This window comes from Notothenia coriiceps, unplaced genomic scaffold, assembly GCF_000735185.1.
Source record: "Notothenia coriiceps isolate Sejong01 unplaced genomic scaffold, NC01 NC01_scaffold00030626, whole genome shotgun sequence".
Classification (NCBI taxonomy): domain Eukaryota; kingdom Metazoa; phylum Chordata; class Actinopteri; order Perciformes; family Nototheniidae; genus Notothenia; species Notothenia coriiceps.
The window spans coordinates 2,862-25,645 of record NW_011363327.1 but is presented as its reverse complement, the minus strand read 5'-3'; the positions used below and the strand labels follow the sequence as shown (position 1 = coordinate 25,645).

Below are 22,784 nucleotides of genomic sequence, written 5' to 3'. Positions count from 1 at the left end.
CACACACACACACACACACACACACACACACACACACCCTCCCTCTCTCTCTCTCTCTCTCTCTCTCTCTCTCACACACCTACATAGTTGTGTACTCTAAGTCCAGCTCTTAAGAGACATTTCAGTAATGGGCTCAAGAGGCAAACCCACTCATCTTCACTACTACATTATAATTTTCAAGTACTATAGAAGCGGCTAATCAGTTTTCTTAATTCAACCACTAGTTAAATCCTATAGGTGCTGGCACTATGAAAACTCCCCAGACAAAACACCTGCCAGAGGCTTCCTTTTTATAATAGAGGCTCTCTCAAACAAACAGGGACTCTGAAAGCATTAATGGAGATCAGATAAGGTGTAAGCGTTTGCTTCTGGCAGGATTTTACCGAGCAGTAAAAACTTCCATTGAGTCACCCTCATTATTCAACCTTCAGTTACAATAGACTGAAAAAATCACAAAGACAATTCCCACCTATTTCCACCTCCATCTTGATGGAATGACGTCTGAAAAGCATCAAATGCCCGAATGAGTTCTCTAAATGTCTTGTGCAGCATAACTATAAATACTTTGGTATGATCAAATGATTTCAATACATATTCGGGGAAATTATGCAAATGTTGATTTGAGCAGGGTTTTTTTTTTCTTTCACGTTAAATCGATGGAGTTAACGTTTCTGCTTTGTCTCTCCTTGTGTTTCTTGCAGTGATGGATGGGCCGACCGGTATGATGTAACAGATGGTTTTGTTAGGGAAGCAGCAGGTGGCATTACCATCAAGCTCCAGTCGGCTGATGTGAAATGGTTTGATGATTACTACCTTAAACTTCGTCCAGAAAACAACCCCAGAAACCCCTGGTTTCCAGAGTTCTGGCAGCATCGTTTCCACTGTCGACTTAAAGGTCACCCGCAGGAGAACAACAAATTCAACCGCACCTGTGGCAGTGAGTACAGACGCAAAACACAAACGAGGACAGTGGACAAAGGGTTTCTGAGTTACAGCTGTACTGTACTTCTGTTGACCACAGTGATACAGAGGGAGAGAGGCTGCATCAACATAACAGGCTACATTAACAATCTGCATTTTTATAGGCTTTCATAATGGCTACTATTAATGCAAAAAACATTAGAACAGACCTGCTGAACGCACACGCACCTTATGGTTGAACACAGCTTTCAGGTTTATCTGGAGATATCCCTTGAGGCTGAGTGCACCCTCTCTTTATGTCTTTGTATTCGTCACCCCCCCATCTTTCTCTCTCCCTTTCAATCCCTCCATTCATAGGCAAAACTGCGTGTGAGAGCTGAATCAAAGGAAGTCATGTCTCATGTATTCTAATGAAACGGGACGTGAAATACAAATGAACAGGACACAGAAAGAGGCAGACAGAAATGAGATGAGGAGGTGGGAGGTGTCCGATGAGAAAGGAATGAGAGTGGTCTTTGATGTCAGGAGGGGAAAAAAAGCACACTGATTTTCATTTAACTAGAAGGGAAATTAAGGGTTTCTCTGATATACCTGCCTCTTTTATCCATCCTTCCTCACCCACCAACCTCCCCTCTCCCCTCCCATTTTGTTGCAGAGCGAGAGTCGCTTCGGCAGCAGTATGCACAGGACACCAAGATGGGGTTTGTCATAAATGCCATCTACTCGATGGCATATGGCCTGCATAACATGCAACGGGCACTCTGCCCAGGCTATCAGGTAGGTACTGCTCTGATGGATGAGTGGGGGGACAGACTACGACAAAACAAGGAAACAAAGAAGGGAGAGGAAGGGGTGAAATGGACAATGGTGGGGGGAGAGAAAGGAACTAGCTGGGTGTTGCTGCATTATTACACACATCAGACATTTTTGACCAATTGTCAGACTCCATACATGTACACACAACTTAAAAAATGTAAGATGGGAACCTGGATGATCACATAAACTATTCTGTATTTTTAGATACAGCTAACATTTTAGACAATTTTAGCTAACAAAGAAAAAATACATCAGTGCTGCTTATCCTTGAATTCGGCCATAATAGACCAACCTTTCTGGGAACTACTTGAGATTTTCCCCTTGCAGACATGGTTATTGAAATGTTTCAGACTAAGTTTTGACTAAATGACATAATCCAGCTTGGCACTTATTAGCCTGAATGTGACAGTCATGGAAGAAACCCTGCTCCTCTATACTTTTCAATGTTCATAACACTCCATGGGAGGATTCACCTTCTATGCAAGTCTTTGTATTGACTCAAATGTATCATTATGTTAATGTGTTAATCCAACTGGCCAATAATCATGTTTTGAGTAATATTTTAGTGTTAATATGCTTTTCCATTCAGTTCTTAAAATGTCAATTAAATCAACAGGAATGTCCATTGATCAACATTACTTCTGTGCACACACAAATCCATCTATTCCATTTGTTAAGCTGTGGGTCATTTTTTTTGGATATGACACGATTGCTTATGTATTTTAAGGGCCTGTGTGATGCCATGCGACCTATAGATGGTTCTATGCTGCTAGACTTCTTGATGAAAACCAACTTCACCGGAGTGTCAGGAGAGGGAATCTTATTTGATAAGAATGGAGACTCACCTGGCAGGTATGCGGTTAATCCCATCGATTTATTTTGTGTCTGGTCTTTTGGCTTGCTGGGTATGACACGACATGTGGGTTTTAATGTGTTGAATGAAACCTGTATGTGAAACTTTCCATCCACAGGTACGAAATAATGAACTTCAAGAAGATGGGGAAGGACTACTATGACTATATTAATGTTGGCAGTTGGGACAACAGAGGCTTGAAGATAGATGATGATGAAATCTGGCCCAACAAGGAAGGCATCATCAAGTCAGTCTGCAGTGAACCCTGTGACAAAGCACAGATAAAGGTAAGAACTTTGCTAAGGTAACTGCAGGCAATGCTGTGAGTCCAGCACTCTGCCTTGGAGCTTGACCACACACAATAAATTGTCTTTGTTGGAATAGATTACACATATTTTACTACCTATTTCAAATGAATTAAAATGACATTAAATGAAATTGTCATAATGAATAATAAAAGACTCCATGTAACACAGTGGCTGGTGCACGAGGGTTCCCAGCGTGTACAAAGGTACTGAAGACATTTTGCATCTGTCCCCTCCAGGTGATCCGTAAAGGGGAGGTGAGCTGCTGCTGGACGTGCACTCCCTGTAAAGAAAATGAGTTTGTGTTCGACGAGTACACCTGCCGAGCCTGTGAACTGGGCTCCTGGCCGACCTTTGACCTCACAGGTCAGTCTCTATGTGTTTCTGCATATTTATTCATAACATCCAAGTGCTAACTCAGAGAAATATTTACTTGGCAAAGAGAATACTTGAATTGAAATGGTGCAATGAGCACATGAAGCTACATTATTTGCATGTGTGTGTGTATAGGGTCAGAGAACAAAAGATGCCAAGTAGAATTAGATGATAAAGTGGTGCTTTCCCTTATCACTGCATATTGTACAGTAAGTTCTGCACCAGTTACAAAAGCTCTTTCCTCTCTCATTCCTTCCCCTCTAGTCCCTCTTCCTCATCCCTTTCATTTGTTACCAACGTGGTCGAATGTTTTAGTTATTCTTCATCAAGAGCAGCTTTCACTGCACATGCTCTTCAGTTGCCATGAAAATAAATGTCCCCTCCATTGCGTACGAAGCGTTTGAATATTGCCTTGCTTTCAGCTTCTCATTATACCGCTTGCTATCTGATCACCATGCCCCATGGTTAAAACATGAATCGAGCCCTGCTGAAAATTCAGATTGAGCTTCACTGCCAGAAAGAGAAGCATCCTTAAACTAAAACAGAGAGCCAACCGGTGAGAAAATTGACAGTGAAAAAAGAACGGAGATAAAGAAATGAGTGATTGGGGTTAACAGTTTATTACGTTGTGTGTGCGCGACTCATTTCATTAACAATAAGTGCTGCTTGTCCCCCAGTGGGGCTATACAGTATGGAACAGTAATAATGAGGTGTAAACAAACTGCTTGCCCTGTTCCTCCAGCATACATTTTGATCTCTCTCCCTCAGGCCAAAGGAACGAGAGAGAGACAGAACAGAGGAGAGAGAGAGAGAGCTCAGCTGGAAGGGACAGATGTGCAGTGTTTGTGAAAACCATAGAAAGCAATGGAGAGTTTTGGCGACAGCAATAGAGCAAACACAAGAAAAAAAGAGGGAGGGAAAAGTGACTTAGGAACATAAAGAGAAGAACAAAGTGAATCTAAAAGAGAGATGGAGATTAATGGAGGCTCTGACAGAAGCAGCAGCCAGGGAGTTTGAAAGGAGCAGAAAAAGGAGGATTAGCTTTGGGATTTGAGCCTCTTCACTGATCGGTAAAGTTCCACAGTTTGAGTCTGAGAGGAGTTTGCCTCAAAACTTTTTATTGACTGAACCCTCCAAACAGTTTGGCTTAGGGTCAAACACAACAGAAGGTTCGTGAACTAATTAAGTATTAAAATCCACTAGCCGATGCTTTTCGACTGCTCTGAGAAAACCCTTGAGGAAAACACTGTTCTGGGATGTTCGGCCCTAACATCAAGATTTATGTGGGCCAGATTAATCGGAGCTAAATTCTCAGCAAGTTTCCTCCTTTACATTTTCACGGATGGGTGGTCCTCACAGCTCATTGTTAGGCAGGACAGAGTGTAGCCCTTCTCTCTTAAATATGGTTTATATTAAAGTAGTAACAAAGCACTTAAACATAATGTTGAACAGTAGCATTTACATACAAGTAATTCCTTAAATAAAAAGGGAATCAGACCTGTGATTTTCTTGTGATTACGTATGGTTTATGTTCTGTATGTCTTTATTTGATACAATATTGCAATGGGATCACTTCAGCCACAATGCCCCTTTTACACCCCTACTTCCTTCATTACTTTGTCTTGATTTTTCAATTTTAGACTGTCAAGATTTATGACTGCATTTTTCACGTTTGTGACCAAAATCTGACCAAAAAAAGAATAAATAACAACAAATAAAATATCTGTTATCAAACTATTTAATCGCAATGATGACACACACAGACTCAAAAAAGTAAATACAATACCAACTGCGCTGTCACAGATGGAAATCGTAGTATGGATTATTCTGTTTTGCACACACACTGTTTTAGATGACATAGATTTCATCCGGTCTTAAAAAGCCTGCAAGTGAGCCACATCCTCTGCAGGGTGGTTGAATTAGTTTCTGTCTGTTTGTTTCCATCCCCTTGGCTCCCTAGCCATTAGGGCTGTTGTTTATGTCCCAAGACCTAACCACTTCACTGATTTGATAAACGTTATTGACTGTGTTAAAAACAATCTCATTAAATTACTTAAGTCTTGTGTAGTGCCTCTTTAACTCTCTGAGATGTGCAGTATTGTACAAACAGGTGTGTGTACATGCCTGCATGTGTATTTGTCTGTGAGAGGGACAAAGAGAGACAGTAAGGCGGAGAGGAAACAATTGAAGATGTACATGGACAGAAGATTGAGAGAAAGTCTACGTGCGTCTCTGCTGCTACATAATGTCTAGACCAACCAGCCAGATCATTTGGGCAAGAATTAAGATGGTTCATAATTAGAACTGTCCCTATAATTAATGACGCTTTTATCTCCTTGCCTAGGAGGGAGGCATAGATGAAGGGAGGGAGAGAATTAGGGAGGAAGAAGAGAGGGATGAGGATCAAGGGAGATAAGGGAGATAATGGGTGGAGGAAAGAGAGGGACAGAATGATGGATAAGCCATTACAAAAAAAGACAGGAAACTGAGACAATGATTGAATGAGAAGAAGGGAGAAATAGACACAGAGTGAGGGATAAGAAAGAAAGTGTGGACAACTGAGGTGTGTTGTAAGGTCAAATGATGATGTGAAGTAGGGTAAGGGTTAAAAGTGAAACCTTCAATCAGAGAGCAAAAGTTTATTATGATCAACATTATGCTGAATAATATATGTGTGTTCCAATAGCGGATTCCTTCCAAAATAATAACAACTAAATATATATAAAAGGAAAATGTAAGTTAAACGAATTAAGAGTTATGAAATAATGGCAATCTTACCTAAAGATCAAGATCTGCTGGCTGGGCTTTACCAACATCAGCTGCTACTTTGTACTGCCATGTGGTTAAAGCTTGTATGAAATGAAATAATAATGTAATGATAATAATTGCAATGAAAGAGCTCATGCTCTTTCTGCATATTGTCTTGTGTGTCATGTTTTGCATTTTGTCTTTTTGTTTATGTATGTCTGTACGTTGTTGCCATTGTCGGGACCCCCTTGAAAACAAGATGGTGCATCTCAAGGGGTTTATCCCAATGAATACAAAATTCTATATATTACAATTTCTATATATATCATGTATTTATTTTTGCTATGTATATAAATGTCATGTTCTTAAATGTTGTATGTGAGGGACTACGGATGGAAATGAGCTCACAGCTAAAATCCGGCATGTTTACGTTTTAAAGCATTATTTGTTTTAAATGTTCACCAATGTGCATTGTCCCTCTTCAAATAAACGATTAAATAAAATCAAAAAAAGTCTTTAATGAATTTTGTGTTAACTGCATCTCCCCCGTTCTTCTATCCCCAGGCTGTGACCCCATCCCAGTGGAGTACCTGCGGTGGGGAGACCCTGAACCGATAGCTGCTGTGGTCTTCGCCTGCCTCGGGCTCATGTTCACATTCTTTGTCACTGCAGTCTTCATCAGGTAATACATCCGTCATCTCTCATAGAAAATATGAAGTGAGTGGAACAATGCAAACAGTGCTATACTCAACACAAATACACACTTTACATTCACTCTTTGCACTTTGTCTTGTCTTTTTTCTTCATGGGGTCCACACACACACAGTAAAACACACAGTGACACGCAATCCATATAAACACCTAAACAAACAAAACTCATGTAAATAACAGTCAAGTACAGTCAAGTGAAAACAAAAATGATCACCCTTTTGATCGTCATCAAGCCACAAACACAAAACAATATAATAATTTCAACATAAACACATACAGTTCAATTATAATTTCTGAAATCAAGATATTGTTTTTACGAAAGTTTGACCCGATCTATAGTATTCCCTTGAGTAATATGCACCGGCATTGAATTCCCACTGACCATGGCTCTGTACGTGGCCGTTTTCTGTATCATATTAGTTTTTGCTTGAGGTAATATGAATCCTCTCTGCTGCATATAATGTATGATAATTGTGTTGAGCATACTGAGAGAAAAACCTATCCCTAAATATCTCTAGTGATTTTTTCACTGTTACAGTTTTGCACGTTCTTGTCTTACCATTTTCTTGCTGTGTTGTTTTGCTGTGTTTAAAATGATTTGTATAAATAGTGTTTTTCTGCATCTCCTGACTGACGTTTCTGCACGTATTTGTTTTTCTGAATGTGTTCAGGTTCCGGGACACCCCAGTAGTGAAATCTTCCAGTCGGGAGCTGTGCTACATCATACTGGCAGGGATCTGCATGGGGTACCTGTGTACCTTCAGCCTCATTACCAAACCCCATGTAGTCCACTGCTACCTCCAACGGCTGGGAATAGGCCTGTCACCTGCCATGAGCTACTCTGCACTCGTCACCAAGGTACTCCAAAGATTGATTTAAGAATTTGTGAAATGAGTACAAGATGTAGGGTGAAGGGCTAAAGGAATTACCTCTAAGGTCTTGGAGTACCCCTGTCATTAGATTCACTAGTGAGATGGCAATTCTGAACAAGATGACAGCTTGGCCGCCTGAAGTGCTGTTTGCAGCATTGTTGAGAACCGCTCGTTGCTTTTTGAGTCCAGGGAGGTGTTTGGTTGTAATGTTAGTATATCCAGAATGAAACAGCAAAAGCGAACAGCAGTCAATGAGTGGCCTTGTGAAAGGGCTGCTGTTGATGATCATGATGATGACAAATTGCTCCAAATTCAACACAGCACGTCCTTGGGTCCCCAGCCATACACCTGGTTAGTATAAAGTAAATTGGATGATGATAACATGCTTCTGTCATCAATCTTCAATGGGTAACAGCTTGACATGTTAGAGACGGTGGACCTAATCAGAGAGAAATAGGGGCCATAGTCCCCTGATACGACAGATTGTCATTCCTTTGATGGTGGGGTTGATGTGCTGCATTAAATCAGATGCAGGGCACAGGTTCATTCTGCCCCTGTCCTGAGGGGTTTACGGAGAAAGGGTTTTGGGAACAGGGAGTTAGGATTAAAAAAATAGCAGGTGACTTCAATGGCATTCCAATAAGAGCTTACCTTGAGTGTATGCTTCAGATTTTGACTCCTGTGTGCAATATTTATAATGTTTCTCACCTGTGTGTCTACACAAGGTCAATGGCAGCAGTGTAAGAATACAGAGAGCTGTTTGCCCTAACAAGGATACAGTGTGTTCATTGCATATTTCATCAAAGGGTTCTAATGGTGTTTGCATTCTGACCCTAGACAAATCGCATTGCTCGGATTCTGGCAGGCAGCAAGAAGAAGATCTGTACAAAGAAACCTCGCTTCATGTCCGCCTGCGCTCAGCTCATCATTGCCTTCCTCCTCATACTGTTGCAGCTGGGCATCATCGTGGCTCTCTTCCTCATGGAGCCACCAGAGGTGAGCTGTCTGTGTGCCACTGTCTGTTTCTTTATTATAAGTACAAGAGTGCCTTGTTGAAAGTCATCAAAACAGGTTTACAGACAAATGAGAGTGATGGAAACATAAAGTAGATCCAATATTACTTTAAGAAGTTTCCTCATAATGAGGCCTTAATTCTCCACGAGTTTCTTTCCATTTCATCACTATTTTGTTAGAGGCTGTTACATGAGTAGTTAAGTTAGCAAATCAACAGGTATGTGAGAATCCCAGATAATAGTGTTGTTCTTATCTAAAGCAATCAAACAATCCTGCAATTCTGTAATTATTTTCCTGCTCACACTTAAAATGTAGAACATCTCAAGTTGGCAGTGTAATAAATGGAAATGTTAGTTTGCTAATTTCTTCCACCATTTATTTTAATGCAGATGTTTACACACATTTGCAAACTGTTTTGTGGTAAAAACATAAATGGTGATTGTAGTAAAAGCTTGGTTAAGCCTTTAATCACCGCCTTGTTTCCCCCCTCTAATATCTAATAGGTGATCCATGACCACCCCAGCATCCGCCAGGTTAACCTCATTTGTAACACCAATAACCTGGGCGTGGTTGCCCCGCTGGGATACAATGGCCTGCTCATCCTCAGCTGCACCTTCTATGCCTTCAAGGTACCTGCTGAAGTGTTTTTAACACTTAAGTAATTTAATCTAAATTGAAAGTTCCAAAAGTGTCAGAAAGCATGTTTTAAAATGTTGTTTGAAGCAAATGTTATTATTTGTAGAAACCTGCATACTACCTCAAGCTGCTTCACATGAGAGAAGTCGTGCAGACAGATTGTGGAAGCAATAATTGAACCGTTGTTTGTGTTTGGCACTCTACCACTTTCAACAGCAGTAAATTGAACACTTTATGATGTCAATGTTTAACCGTGTTTATGAACACAGCCACGGAGAGAAAAAAAAAGTGGTATAGTTGGTGCAGATTTATTTTTGTTAGCAAAGGTACCTGGTTAGCAGTGTGTTTTCTTATAATGCAAAGGCCTTTAATCAACCCTAACAGTGTCTTTTTTGGTTTCATGTTTCCCTTATTGAAGGCATAATACCCAAATGATTCAACAATGTTTAAAAATGAAACTTTCTCTCTGACTCTGTCCCTCTCTCCCAGACCCGCAACGTCCCAGCTAATTTCAACGAGGCTAAGTACATAGCCTTTACCATGTACACCACCTGTATTATATGGCTGGCCTTCGTACCCATCTACTTTGGCTCTAACTACAAAATTATCACCATGTGCTTCAGTGTCAGCCTCAGTGCCACCGTGGCGCTGTGCTGCATGTTCGTACCCAAGGTAAGGCTATAGCTAAAAAACACAGTTTCTACATATATATACTGTATATACCGTACACTCATTTACTGATATAAATCTATGTATTTCATCAGTCTTCCTAAACTAAGCCTCAGAACATACAGTTTGTCTCACCGTTAGCTGTCCAAACTTTAAACACACTGGTTATTATTCTACATCAGTACACAATGTATATTTAATGATGGTATTTATAGTAACTATAGCCAAGAAATAACAAATGTTTTAACTGGACACATTGAATTTGAGATTCATCCTGCTGAAAGTTTTCATAATGTGCACACAGTACACTCTGTCCTTAGAGGGGGAATGTACGGGCAACACTCACAGTACACACCAAGTTATTGAAAATGACTGTTCAATATCAGTTTTTAAATAATTGAGTAAGAAACTTTAAATGATATTTTCACCAACCGCACTGAAGTGAAAGGGGTTCATCTAGAACAGTGGTGGGGAACCTCCGGCCTCCGGGCCGTATACGGCCCGCGAGACAATTTGGTACGGCCCTCGAGATAATTTATAAGAACACGCAAAAAAATTAAACAAGAGAGTGCCTGTTTTTCCTAGCCAAGTTCAGGGTCCTTGAACACAACAGGAGCCTAACGTGTCATCACGTGGTATTATGTCTCGTTTGATAGGGGTGCAGTTCTGACAGAGAGCACCAGATCCGGCAATTCATTAATTGCAGTACCTATAAGGAGCTGTACACATGCCGCAGTTTTTGCGTGTCTGTGTCTTTAGTTGAAAGCCCAGTGGCGATCTGTTCATCTGTCATACTGATCAATAACTTTGTTGTTATTAGCATCTGGTTAGCTAGCTATGCAAACGAATATAAGAAGCTTTTTCTCCAACCAGTGAGGTAAAGGCACGTCTTTATATGATCATTATAGTTATAAAAAAATAAGAGAATAAAGTAAACAGGTATAAAATACTATATGACAGTAAAAAAAGTCGTTATTAATAAACAAGAATACAGTTTGAAAAAGGAGCGATTTGTAAAATATCCATATAAATTTTTTTATCTGCTTACAGTTCTGTTTCATATGGGTGTTGAGAGAGGTATCCATAGATCTCCTGATGTTGCTCTCAAAGTGCACCAGATTGATGCTTTTAACTTCAACATTAAAAAACAAAATCTTCCCGGGGGAGCATGCCCCGCGGAGGTTAGGTCCCCCACCACTTAAATCATGTCCACATGGATAGGAAACTAAATACATTTGCACACATCTTGTGTCCATATCTTTCTGTTTTGGTGGTCATGCCACAACCGTGCACGTGAATACGCGAGTCATGCATTGGTAAAATATCTGGATTAAGAGGTTGTTTTTTCTTTGCACAGCATGAAAGAAAGGCCAAATGAATTGGCTGTGATTTTAGTATTTTTAAGCAGAGGTCAATAATTTGTACGGCCCTCTGAGGATGTTGAAAAAATTGAAATGGCCCTTGAGAGGAAAAAGGTTCCCCACCCCTGATCTAGAATAATATTATGTTTATCCAAACTACTCCAGTAGTAGCGGGTAATCCTCTTGATGCTTCAAGGGCAACGTTGGTGCTAAAACAACAGCAGAATAACAATCATTATGAACAATTAGCTGCAGCTTCTTTTGAGGATTGTCTTTTTATAAGAGCTGTACATAAACAAGGTAAGCCATCACGGAGTTCATGACTTGACTCTCAAACAAACAAATTACAACCAAAAACAGATGGCTTGATGTTGGTATTTGCTCTTTCTTTACATTATTGAATTCAGTGTTCTCTTTTTAGAAACATTTTGCTTTATAAGGATAATGAAATAATGTTTTATTTCACAACAGGTGTACATCATTCTAGCCAAACCAGAGCGTAACGTGCGCAGTGCCTTTACCACGAGCACAGTGGTGCGCATGCACGTGGGCGACGGCAAATCTTCCTCAGCCGCCAGCCGTTCTTCGAGTATGGTTAATCTGTGGAAACGTAAGGGCTCTACTGCAGAGAATCTCAGGTACGTCTGTGTGTGTGTGTCTGTGTGTGTGTCTTTGTTTTTGTGTGGTAGTGATTTTGTGTACACAAGGGCCTCATTCGGCAGGTTAATGCCAGGTTACTGCGTAGTTACAGTCCAAGGTACCATTTCTGTAATAGCCCCACTCTTCAGACTACTTATAGTGCGTGTGTTAGTGTGTGTGTCTGGGAGATTGATTCTCTGAACTCCCCAGAGTCTGCTTGACTGTTCCTGTGACCCTTACATGAACTGTAGACAATTGCCTAATAGAGACATGGCAAAGCAAGGTGTGCTAAGGAAGGGAGGGTGAGGAGAAAATTGTGAGGATGGGGAGAGAAAATAAAAATCAGAATTGATGGTATAATCAGACAAGAAGAAGAAATGGCTCAAGGAATACGGCTAAAATGCGGGACATAATAACATACACCCAGCTGAAGGCCATCCGCAAGCCATCTACAGCGACAGGGAACCGATCAATGGACACAAAAGGAGTGACGCACAGCCACTTGCCCAGGATGAAAAGGGAGAAAAAAGACAAGAACACATTTTCGTTTGTCAGCGTGTTACTTGAGTTCACCCCGCTTGGCAAGCAAGATTTCAATCACGCTGTTATGAGAAATGTCAGGAGTTCTTCCATCCTGGTTCCTTTTTATTCCTCTCTTCCACGGTCCTATCTTCCCCTGTGGGTGGTGGTAATTGGCAGGGCTGTCTCTCTCCTCGGTGCAGGGCTGGAAGCTGTTGCCTTTGAGATGCTGTCATTGTGTAGTCTGAACAGATGCAGACAGACATGAAACCAGCGAAACAGGGGGGAAATGGAAGAAGTACTTCAAAAAAATATAAGAAGATGAAATATTCGACTGATGACTCATCCAAATGTTTGAACTGTTGAAGAGTGCATGGTTTACTTTCAACAGGCATTCAAATGGCTGCAATATATGTAAGATAGGATCAATCAGGCGCTCCTTTAGTATGTGCAACATGTGTTTCTGTTGGTGGCATGTCAGGCTTTGGCTTGGCTCCAAAGCGTTCTGTCCGAGAGTCTTTTAGCGAGTATATCACAGCACGATGTATGTGTAGGCGCAGGTCGGCATGTGCAGCATATGGATGTGCGTGTGTGTGCGTGATACAGAGTCTATCTATGTGTGTGTCTCCCCAGGGTGACTTAGGCTCTTTTCAACACCAGCCACGGTGGTGTGAGGTTTAATCAGAAGTTCCACTAAAGATTAATCACACTAATTAACCTGACAAAGGGATGAGAGAAAGGAAAGTGGGGGGAGGCAGGGGAGAGTGCTGTGACTGATGTGAAGTGGAGAAAATGGTAAGATGTAGGTAGAACAGAGACAGGAAGAGGGAAGCTGACAAAGACAAATGAAGAACATACTGTCAGGAAAAAATTGAATGGGAAAATTAATTGCAATGAAATGACATGCAAATGAAGTCCAACTGATTTTCTGTGATGAGTCAGGGCTTCATTTAAATATGTTTGTATCTATTAAATGAAACTACTCATGTGGGATAATAAATAAGAACTAATGTAAAGCAGGCACAGTTAATGCTTTATGTTTATTTTAGCTGTTGTAGTTTTTGAATAAGTGACGCAAACTAACAGGTTACTACTAAAAGGTATTATTTTAGATTTGTTATCCATATAAACAAGCAATTATAATGAACAATGTGATTCTTAAACAAATATGAGCAGAGTATTTAAAAAAGCTACCATATCTATTCTGAAGAAAGTGTACAGTCAATGATGTTGTCTCAGTATGTTAATCTCATTTGCAAGACAAAAGGTAGAGCTTTTAAACGAAGACAATGTTCAGTGATCACCTGTTGTCAATTGTAAAACACAGACATGCAAATCCAAAATGTACTTTTTTATGTATCCAAACTGAATAAGATAGAAGTGAGTGCACCTTCTTATTTATATCATCAATAATCGGAAATGAAGTTCGTTTAATCAAAAACCAATTACATTTATTACATTAACATCAAAACAATCAATAAGCTGCTAATTAACTGACTACCGTAAATCTACCTTGAAGCTCTAGAAACAGCCCCTCTTTCTTTCTCTCTTTCCCCTGCTGCCCTCCAGCTCCAACGGTAAATCAGTGTCTTGGGCGCAGACGGAGCGCAGCAGTAACCGCGGAAACCACCTGTGGCAACGGCTGTCCTTCCACATCAAGAAGAAGGAGAACAACCAGACGGCCGTCATCAAGCCCTTCTCCAAAACCTCTGAGGAGCGTTACTTTGGTGGGGGTGACCTGCCCCCACACATGCCTCTGCCCTCCCTCCCCTCCATGTCTTCCCTGTCCATTCATCAGGACTCTGTCACCGACAAGACCCTGTACGAGCTCTCTGAGGTGGAGGAGCGCTACTCGAACACGTACCTGCCGCAGACGCCCTCGCCCATCAGCACCATCAGCCAGAGACTAGGGGCCGGAGTCGGGGACGATCACTCGATGACTGGCGTTCCTAACTACCCGAGCAGCATCTGCAGCGGGGGGAGCGTGAGCAGCGGGGGGGGCAGCAGTTGCGGTCCTACCAGCAGCGGCTCTCTGGTGGTGGGGAGTGACGGGCGTCTGATTGTTCTGGACAATTACCCGGCACCGCATCCCAGCTCCCTGATGGATCAGATCAGCTGCGTGGTGAACCGCTTCACCGCCAACATCACGGAGCTCAACAGCATGATGTTGTGCTCTTCTCCGACGCACTCGCACTCCAACAAGCAGCCCCCCCCCTCTCCTCCACCAGCCGACCCCTATCTGTTGCCCCGGGAGATCCCGATGGCCCCGACCCTCACCACCCATGCTGACGTCCAGCCCCTCCCCCCCGTCGAGACCAGCATGGCGGGCCGGAGCGGATGTCCTGTTCACTCCATTCCTCACTCATCTTACCCCCTGCCGCCTCACATTGGCCAGGCCTCCCCCTCTCTCTCCCCCATGCGAGGAGGCCTCATCCCCTGCCTCACCCACTCCCCTCTGAGGAGGGCCGAGTTGGAAGAGGAGCTTTTTGCTTTGACTCCGCCGTCCCCTTTCCGCGATTCCCTGGGATCTAGCAGTGGCTCGCTCATCTCAGAGACAGGCCTGTGTCTCCCCCCAGCCCCCTCCCCCCCTTCGCCCAGGTACAGTAGACTGACACTCAGAAACTACAGCCAGAGTTCATCCTCACTGTGAGGCAGAGTTTTCATGTGAAGAAAACGCAGATTTGAAGAGGAGTGCTCAAAAAAACGACACGGTTGATATGAGTGAAGAGTATTGGAGGATGGAAACACTGAAATCCATCCGTCCTTACGTGAAACTAGAAGTAAAGGGGTCGTGGTAAAGGATTCGTGAACAGCTGGTTGATGAGGACACCAAGCTGCGGCAGTGTTTGTGTTTACATGTTTGCATTGAGATGCAAGTATGAGAAGCTTGCCCACGTCGTATTTTCTTAGTGCAGTTTATCAAAAGCGGGGCGTGAAGAGTTGCAAAAAAAAAAGGGCCACAGTGACTTTGAGATGTTTTAGTGTCTGTAAAGTCAAAAATCATTCTTGAAGTTCTAGAGCATAGATTGTATATAAGAAGTGGTAAACTTGGTTTGTGGACTAACGTGTGGAAGCCTTGAGTACTGCATCTTGGCCGTCATCATCTTGTGTTTTTTGGAGTAAAAGGTGAGAATTTTGGACAAAAGGGTAACGCATTGTTATGTCTCTACCCTGATCCACAGGTCGCCCTAAAGCATGCCTTACTTTATCGTCTACTTTACTCAAAATGGGACCATCATTTAGAAACTGAATATCGTACCTTAATGAGAAAGACCTCAAATTAGCGACTAAGATCATTAGGATTAAGGTCATATTCTAAAAGACTTCTATAGAATTGCAATGATTTATTATTTCGAGGACTTTGACCCCTGCTGTATATTAGAAATTGAGAAGGTTCTAGGCTCCTTTGCATTGGCTTCACCTTTCAGACCCAAAAAGCTACATCCACTTGTTGTGCACAGTCTATGGTTTAGAGCTACATATATGTTAGGTTTGGGTAGTGGCCTTAAGGTTCTATGGCTATCAACTAATTAGAGAGGAGTGTGTGTCTGTGTGTGTGTGTGAGTGTGCTATGTGTGCATGAGTATGTTTAATGGTGAGATTAAACTCCTAAAGCATGTACGGACAAAACAAAGGCTATTTGCTGACACACACGTAAACATAAACACATAGGCGTGAGCCAACATATACGCATACAATTTAAGGGAAAAAAACTGTAAATATACGAGAAGATATGGATTTTTCTTGGTAAAGAAAATCTTACACGTTTCTGACAGAAGTGCAATGTGTTAACATACCAGACTGTATGTTACTCTGAAGAACAGAGCTTTTTTTGTATTCATCCAGCTCTCCAATCTGTTCCCCTTACATTGCTTTTTTCTCCTCTCCTCGTTCTCCTGCTGCTTTCTTTTGTCCCGCCAGTCATTTAGTATTTTCTACTCTTCCAGTTTGTTTTCCTCAGAAGTTTTGAATGTATATTTTCTAAATGATTCCTGGAGCAGTTGGGACCAAACCTTTTGTACCTCCCTGTCTGTGACTCGAGAACGAGCGAGAGGAGGGATTGACAGGACCAGGCCTTGTTTGAACATAAACATCTTAGTCATAAACTCTTGGATTATTACCAAATATGACTTTGTAGTTTATAGTTAGTGTATGACATTTGACAAGGGAACATTTATCATTTGGATCCCAGTCGTGACATTTTCTCTAAACGATCTGTCAGCAGGACATAATGGTCATTGTTAAATGAAGACGGTGCTTTGAATGAGACTAACTGGAATTGCTAACATCTCGTGTGTTAGCGGCCACAGTTTGATAGACTCAAGCTGGGAGACCTTCTACAAGGGTCATCTCTTGCACATCCGAAAATACTTTTTTAGTTTTCTCCGTCAGACAAATAGGTGCAGAACAACGAAAGAGGCTCATATTGAATGGACGTACTTGAGAGCTGTATCGATTTTCTCCTCGCTCAGAAAAAAGAGAAATTAAAAATGTCAATCTGTTACTTTAAAGTAAGGCCTCATGAGAATGTCTCCAAAGTCAAACTAACTAATTTGGTAAAATGTTGCTAGTGACAAAATCCAAGTGGTACTTACACTTTCAATCAATTTGAGATGTTTTTCTAAAAATGTCTGTCGATGGATAAACAGAACCAAACTTGGAAAGATTGCAAAACCTTAAATGTCTAGTTTGGCTATTTAAGATTTGTGTTTAAACATATGCCTTTCAACGGAATATATCGTTCTTACAGTACATGTGCCAACAGAATTTCTGAGTACCCAGAGTAGTCCTGGGATATCAAATGTGCCGATGGATGCATTCACTAAGATGCTTTTGAGAAATGGGGCCTTGGCTTCGTGACAGCTCCTCCGGAAAAAAAAAAACGAAGGGTCAGAAGGTTGTGATACACGACACAAACATTTTTCAACATTTTATACAATCTGCCCGAAAGTATATCCGACTCATTTAAAATGATTGAACTGTTTGTATCACAACAAAATGAGTTGTCCAACATGTTGCCTGTGTTCTCTCGTCCGTCTGCTGTACGATGCAGATGCAGTTCATGGTCTCATTTCTCTTGTGAGTGTAGTATTTCTGCTTAACAGTAGCCAGCAAGAACAAACTCAGAAAAAGGGATTCTGTAAATAATAAGGGCATGCAAAGACAGTTCTGTTTTGTTTCAGATGAAAGTAAATCTATTTACATATCAACAAAGGTGAAAAAAAAAAATGAAAAAAGAGATGTTTTTGAACTATGTGATGACATCATACAGTACCAATGTGTGTTACGACTACAGAAACTGTGTTACTACTCTTAATATGTGAGTGACCATTCCTATTCAAATGTCTTGTAATTCAACAATATAATAATGATTAATATTACGATGATTATTGTGCCAAAGGGGTTAGGGAGGGTCTAGATTACTAGCTCGTGGGTAGATAAATGGTTTCATACAAAAAATTCTAAAAATATAAATGTAAAACTGTTTCTATTGTTTTTGGATATTTTCTATATAAATATTCCATATTTTCCAGTGTTGAAGCAATATTTACCACACGTATACAAGGTGCGCATCTGAAGGGTTTCATAAACAATGTTTTCAATTGTTCTTCTTCATCCTGCTGTAATCTCTGAGGGATACATTTAGTAACTCGTAACTTCCCTATTTTTCCATTGTGATCCTCTCACTTTAGACTTGTTGTTCCTCTCCTACTGCTGTGTGTTTCTGGTCCAGTCTAAGTCAGATTACAATCCACTGAAGACGAGCTGCAGTTTGAAAGAGAGTCAAGGAGTTGTGTGTGCCATAATTGTTGCTACCCTTTTTTGCTGTCCTCATATTTTATATATTCTCCTGTCCTCAAAGTAACCCCAGTATGTCTCTAAAGCTCAGAGCAACACAACAAACTTCTGCTTGGATCTTAAATGAGGGAAAAAAACGAATTGGGTCCCATAATCAGCATCTGAGATAATTGCACATGAGAGGGTTACAAATGTACAAAGATAAAAGCACCAAAGGAGAACTGCTGGTCTTAATTGTTGACTAAATTGGTTCTTGTCTCAAAGTGCTGTCTGTGCATCATTACCTCTACATCTACTAATTTTAATCGTCGAGGTCCTGACCTGTTGTCAGAAAGTGAACCAGCGCTCTAGCTCAGATGCTATCGCTAAGGAGTTTCTTTGTGTGCTTCTGTCACTGGCAGTGTGGAAACATGCAGGGAGCTTGCTTCAGCACTTCAGCTGCATCTTATCAGCCCCTCTGGGTTAGGCTTGACAGCTCTGTGTTACCTCGGCAGAAAAAGACAGGATCACTGCTTGAGTCTACTGAGGGCTCAGTTCTACGACATCTTTTAATAAAAATCAAGCGATCATTAAAAAGGAGTGCAGCAGGCTTTTTACAAAATTACAGTTTGAAAAAGCACCGAGTCATGGCCTTGGATATTTGGTGTGAAGAAATAATGCAGGCATTGAATTGTTAGGTCAGCATAAGGTCATAGAGAAATATAAATGCTATCTAGCGTTTTGACCAAATTACATTTCAGACCCTCTTTCATCTGAATCCAATCTTTTTAGTGCTTTCAACACCTGGTGAGCTTTCAAACATTTTCCTTGACAAATGCCTCTAATGGTCCCTTTTTTAAATAAAAGCAAGTCAAGCCATTTTGCTTTCTGCCCTAAAACTAACTATCACTTAACATTTGACCTCAAGGTTGAAAAAAAGATTCCACTCATATTAATTGGGTTTAATGTCAGTTATATTTATTTCCCCTAATGTACTCGCCAAAACATGATGAGTAAAATCTAAGATGATCTCCTGATTTTTTTCCTCAAAACTATGTTATTTTACATAAATGCACTCTAAAGAATTGGATTATTAATCCCTGCGCTCAAAAACACTTGTAATCCAGACATGCGCATCTACTGATGGGAGGAAAACAATAAACACAAGGTCATGTAGTTTACACTGTTTACTTATCATGGGGCTCTAAATGTAATTTAGTTTTGGATTGCAGAAAACAGAATCGGTTGGCAGATTGCTGATTTACTGACGAGGGAGGCAGTTTTTCAGTCAATCAATCCCCCCCCCCGCCCTGCCGAGTATTTGTCTGATTTGCTACAGAAAACAGGACTATGTTTACTGTGTAAACACCATGCTGACGTATGGTTGAATGTTCTGTCAGGGCTGGCATGGAGACTCTTCGTTTCTTCTCAGTACTGTCAAAGGCTCTTACAGAATGATTATGATGTGTCATGATGCAGACCTTTGTGAGTGTCATTTGGTAAAGCTCACAAATAGTTTCTTACATTTTTAACAGCATTAATGGAATAAGTAAATCACAAAATCTAAAGAATTTGATGACTGAAATACTAACGGTACGCATCCCCAAGAGTGAATTTTGGTTAAAAATATGGGTAATTTAAAAGTTAGGGTTATTATTTGATAGCAAATCTGAAATAAAAACCAAAAACAGAGGAACTTTACCCATTTTTTAATCAAAGGAATCTACTTTGGCTGCAGCCGGTTTAATCTACCTTGTTGCCCGAGAGTTGACAGCTCATCAAAAATCATCAACAGTGTTTTTGTAAGTTGTGCGAAGCCGATGATTTGAATGTTGCTTTTTATAACGGAGTAAAGAGCATGTGTTTTTTGATAAGCGGTCTTTCCCTCAGTCAATAGCGTAAAATCATTTTAGGCCATCAGTGTATGTTATATATTGCAGAGGAGAAGGAGTTGTGTTATAAGAGATTATGTTTGTATTATATTGATAAGAGAGAAGAGTTTGTGTACGTATTTATCTGGTTTTAGGATTTATGAGGATGTTGAATTATTAAGCAGGTCTGTGAGTGTCTTTATGGCATTATTGTTTTGCATACATAGCTGGCAAGATGCAGAATTTACAGTATTGTGTATTGATGGTTAGTAATATATTTATTAGAGGGTTAAACCAAAACGAGCTGTGATATTGCACCATATAACGCAGAGTTGTCCTTGCGGGGCATGATGGGGGATGGGAGAAAGTCTTTCTTTCAGAGAACATGGTTTTTATATTCTTCATAGATTATCATGTTTGGATTTCTGCTCTGGACAAAAACTCTATTAATGCCCCCCCGCTCAACATTTTAAATAGATCCTATTTTCATTAGTGTTAGAGGTATCAATAAGGAGATGAATGCTGCCTAGAAGTGATGTTTACATTCGTACTGCTGATCGTGTTTAATGAGTGACTTCAGTCCTTGTGACGTTTTACAAGCATCTAAGTTAACGTTCATGTTTAGTTTTTTTCAGGAGCCTAAACTAGTTTTATTCTTGACAAAGGCAGCCCATCTGCATATAAATGAAGGCGCTGTGTTGTTTTCCAGTCTGTTTACAACCCAAGCATTGGAAGCGGTTAGTTTAGGCTTAGTTTTGATCAAAAGAAAATGATGACGGGCTTCCATAAACGTCATTGAAGGGAAGCGGGGCGAGCTGAATTCCCTGTAATGAATGAAGAATGTAATTTTTTTTCTATATTCATTTAGCATTCACTCCATAAAATGACTTACTAAAACGGAATTCTATGATAAAAGTCTTTATTTATTTGAAAGAAATAGGGCTTGAATTGCAGCGCATCCCCAGATGTGTTTCATCAACGCTCCTCCACTCAGTGCCAACTTTCTATCCTCTTCTTATTTCAGGGGGGGTGGATAAACACTGCTGATATATGATTCAACTAAAGTGATATCTACATAAATATATTAAAATGTATATTTTTTTCACAAGCCGTTTAACAAAGTCAACATCTTGTAAATGTGATACGGATTAAATGTATTACTAAATGAAGCGTTGTAGTGTTTATCCACCCTCAGGGACATTTGATCGTTTTAATGAACATTACCTTTTTTTTTAAAGTTTTGTTTTTTGTGTTTTTTTTCTCTGATGTTCAGAACTAGAATGTCATTTGATGCTTTGTATTGGTGTGATAATGGAAGATGGTTTTATATTTGGATATTTGACTCTCCATTTAATATTTTCACTATGGATCCAGCTGTTTGGGGAATACAGATTGTTTCTAAGTGGCTTTTTAGTGGGGGTTGTAAACTTCAGGCAGATTTTATGTTCAATCTCTGTTTTTGCCAAATTAGCTTTAGACGTACAAAACTAGATTAGATGTTTTTCTACCAGAAAGCTTTGCTAACTAAATGGGATCCAAACTGGATTTCACATTGTTTTGTCACTGACTCCTGGGCCTCGTTCACAGCCTTTTTGGAGGTTCCCCACAGACCTGGCAGCGAGGAACAAGAACAGTTCTAGCCAAACACGGTTCTTCTCATCTCCCAATTAATGAATCTTGATCTAAATTGGCCCCCGGCGATGCCTGTGAAGCCAACTCTTTGGGCTTCGCTAATGCCATTGGGAACAATAAAGAGAAAGGAGAGTGGGCTCCCTGTGCTTTTGATACATCAATACAGTGTTCTTGTTTATCAATAAACACCATAAGGATAGGCGTAAGGAGGTTTTTAGAACAGCAAGAGTTCACATTTGGTCATTTGGTTTTATCTTATGTGTTCAGTTGTTTTGGAGCAATAAAAGCACATTATATAACTATAGACAATAAATCCACTTATTTACCCAGAATGAAGGCCTCATCAACTAGTGCACAGTTGTGGGTACATCTATTTATAAATATTTTTAAATAAATTAAATATTTTGATACGGCCAGGCAGGGAGTGCAGATGCATCAATGGGATCTGAGAAGAAGCCTGTGAAAAGGAGGAACAGGGAAACTACATTTCAGAAGAGCATCAGGTAGCTTCCTGTACATACCAGGGAGTAACTAAGACTGTATGGTAAGGGAACACATGAATTATATCTTTTGTTGAGCGATACTCCGCTCTGTGAACACACTGTGCTCCCACCACACGCTGGCATTACCAGGTGGATTTTTAAAAGTCACTATAGTTTGACTCGGTGAAGCGCCCACACACTGAGCGGAACAAAAATGGAACAAAAAAAAATCACAGGGCATTCATTAAGTCTAACTCACAGCTCTTCATGATGACATTTTTTCTTTCTTACTGGGATGTAACACAACATTTCTGGGACCCTTCAGTCACTGTGACCGTGCAGCAGTGATGTGGAGTCAGACAGGAAGTGGGATATGGTGTGTGGGGGGGGGGGAGGGGAAAAGGAAAGGGTTTTTGCTATTTGATTAATTTGTTTTGCAGTTGATAAATCATTGTGTAAGTCGACTACAAAGTAACTTTGAATCCTTATTGAAATCATTATTAAAAAAACTATGATTGACCTTGTCTTTCCATCTTTTTATTCAATCTTTATATAAAAGCTACGTTGCAACACTTTGAATAC

At 40.6% G+C, this 22,784-nt stretch overlaps 1 protein-coding gene across 1 annotated transcript in view; it reads left to right on the top strand.

Annotated features, from left to right (window-relative positions):
- Positions 1-22,571, top strand: part of LOC104959637 (metabotropic glutamate receptor 5-like) — a 59,379-nt gene extending 36,808 nt beyond the window's left edge. Inside the window, exons 6-17 of the mRNA XM_010787541.1 lie at positions 702-937; positions 1,577-1,698; positions 2,465-2,589; positions 2,709-2,877; positions 3,135-3,261; positions 6,583-6,700; positions 7,401-7,587; positions 8,439-8,597; positions 9,119-9,244; positions 9,741-9,923; positions 11,753-11,919; positions 14,009-22,571. Of these exons, the coding sequence (XP_010785843.1) occupies positions 702-937; positions 1,577-1,698; positions 2,465-2,589; positions 2,709-2,877; positions 3,135-3,261; positions 6,583-6,700; positions 7,401-7,587; positions 8,439-8,597; positions 9,119-9,244; positions 9,741-9,923; positions 11,753-11,919; positions 14,009-15,089 (2,800 nt within the window). The 3' untranslated portion in view covers positions 15,090-22,571. The remainder of the gene's footprint in view (positions 1-701; positions 938-1,576; positions 1,699-2,464; positions 2,590-2,708; positions 2,878-3,134; positions 3,262-6,582; positions 6,701-7,400; positions 7,588-8,438; positions 8,598-9,118; positions 9,245-9,740; positions 9,924-11,752; positions 11,920-14,008) is intronic.
- Positions 22,572-22,784: the final 213 nt, after the last annotated feature.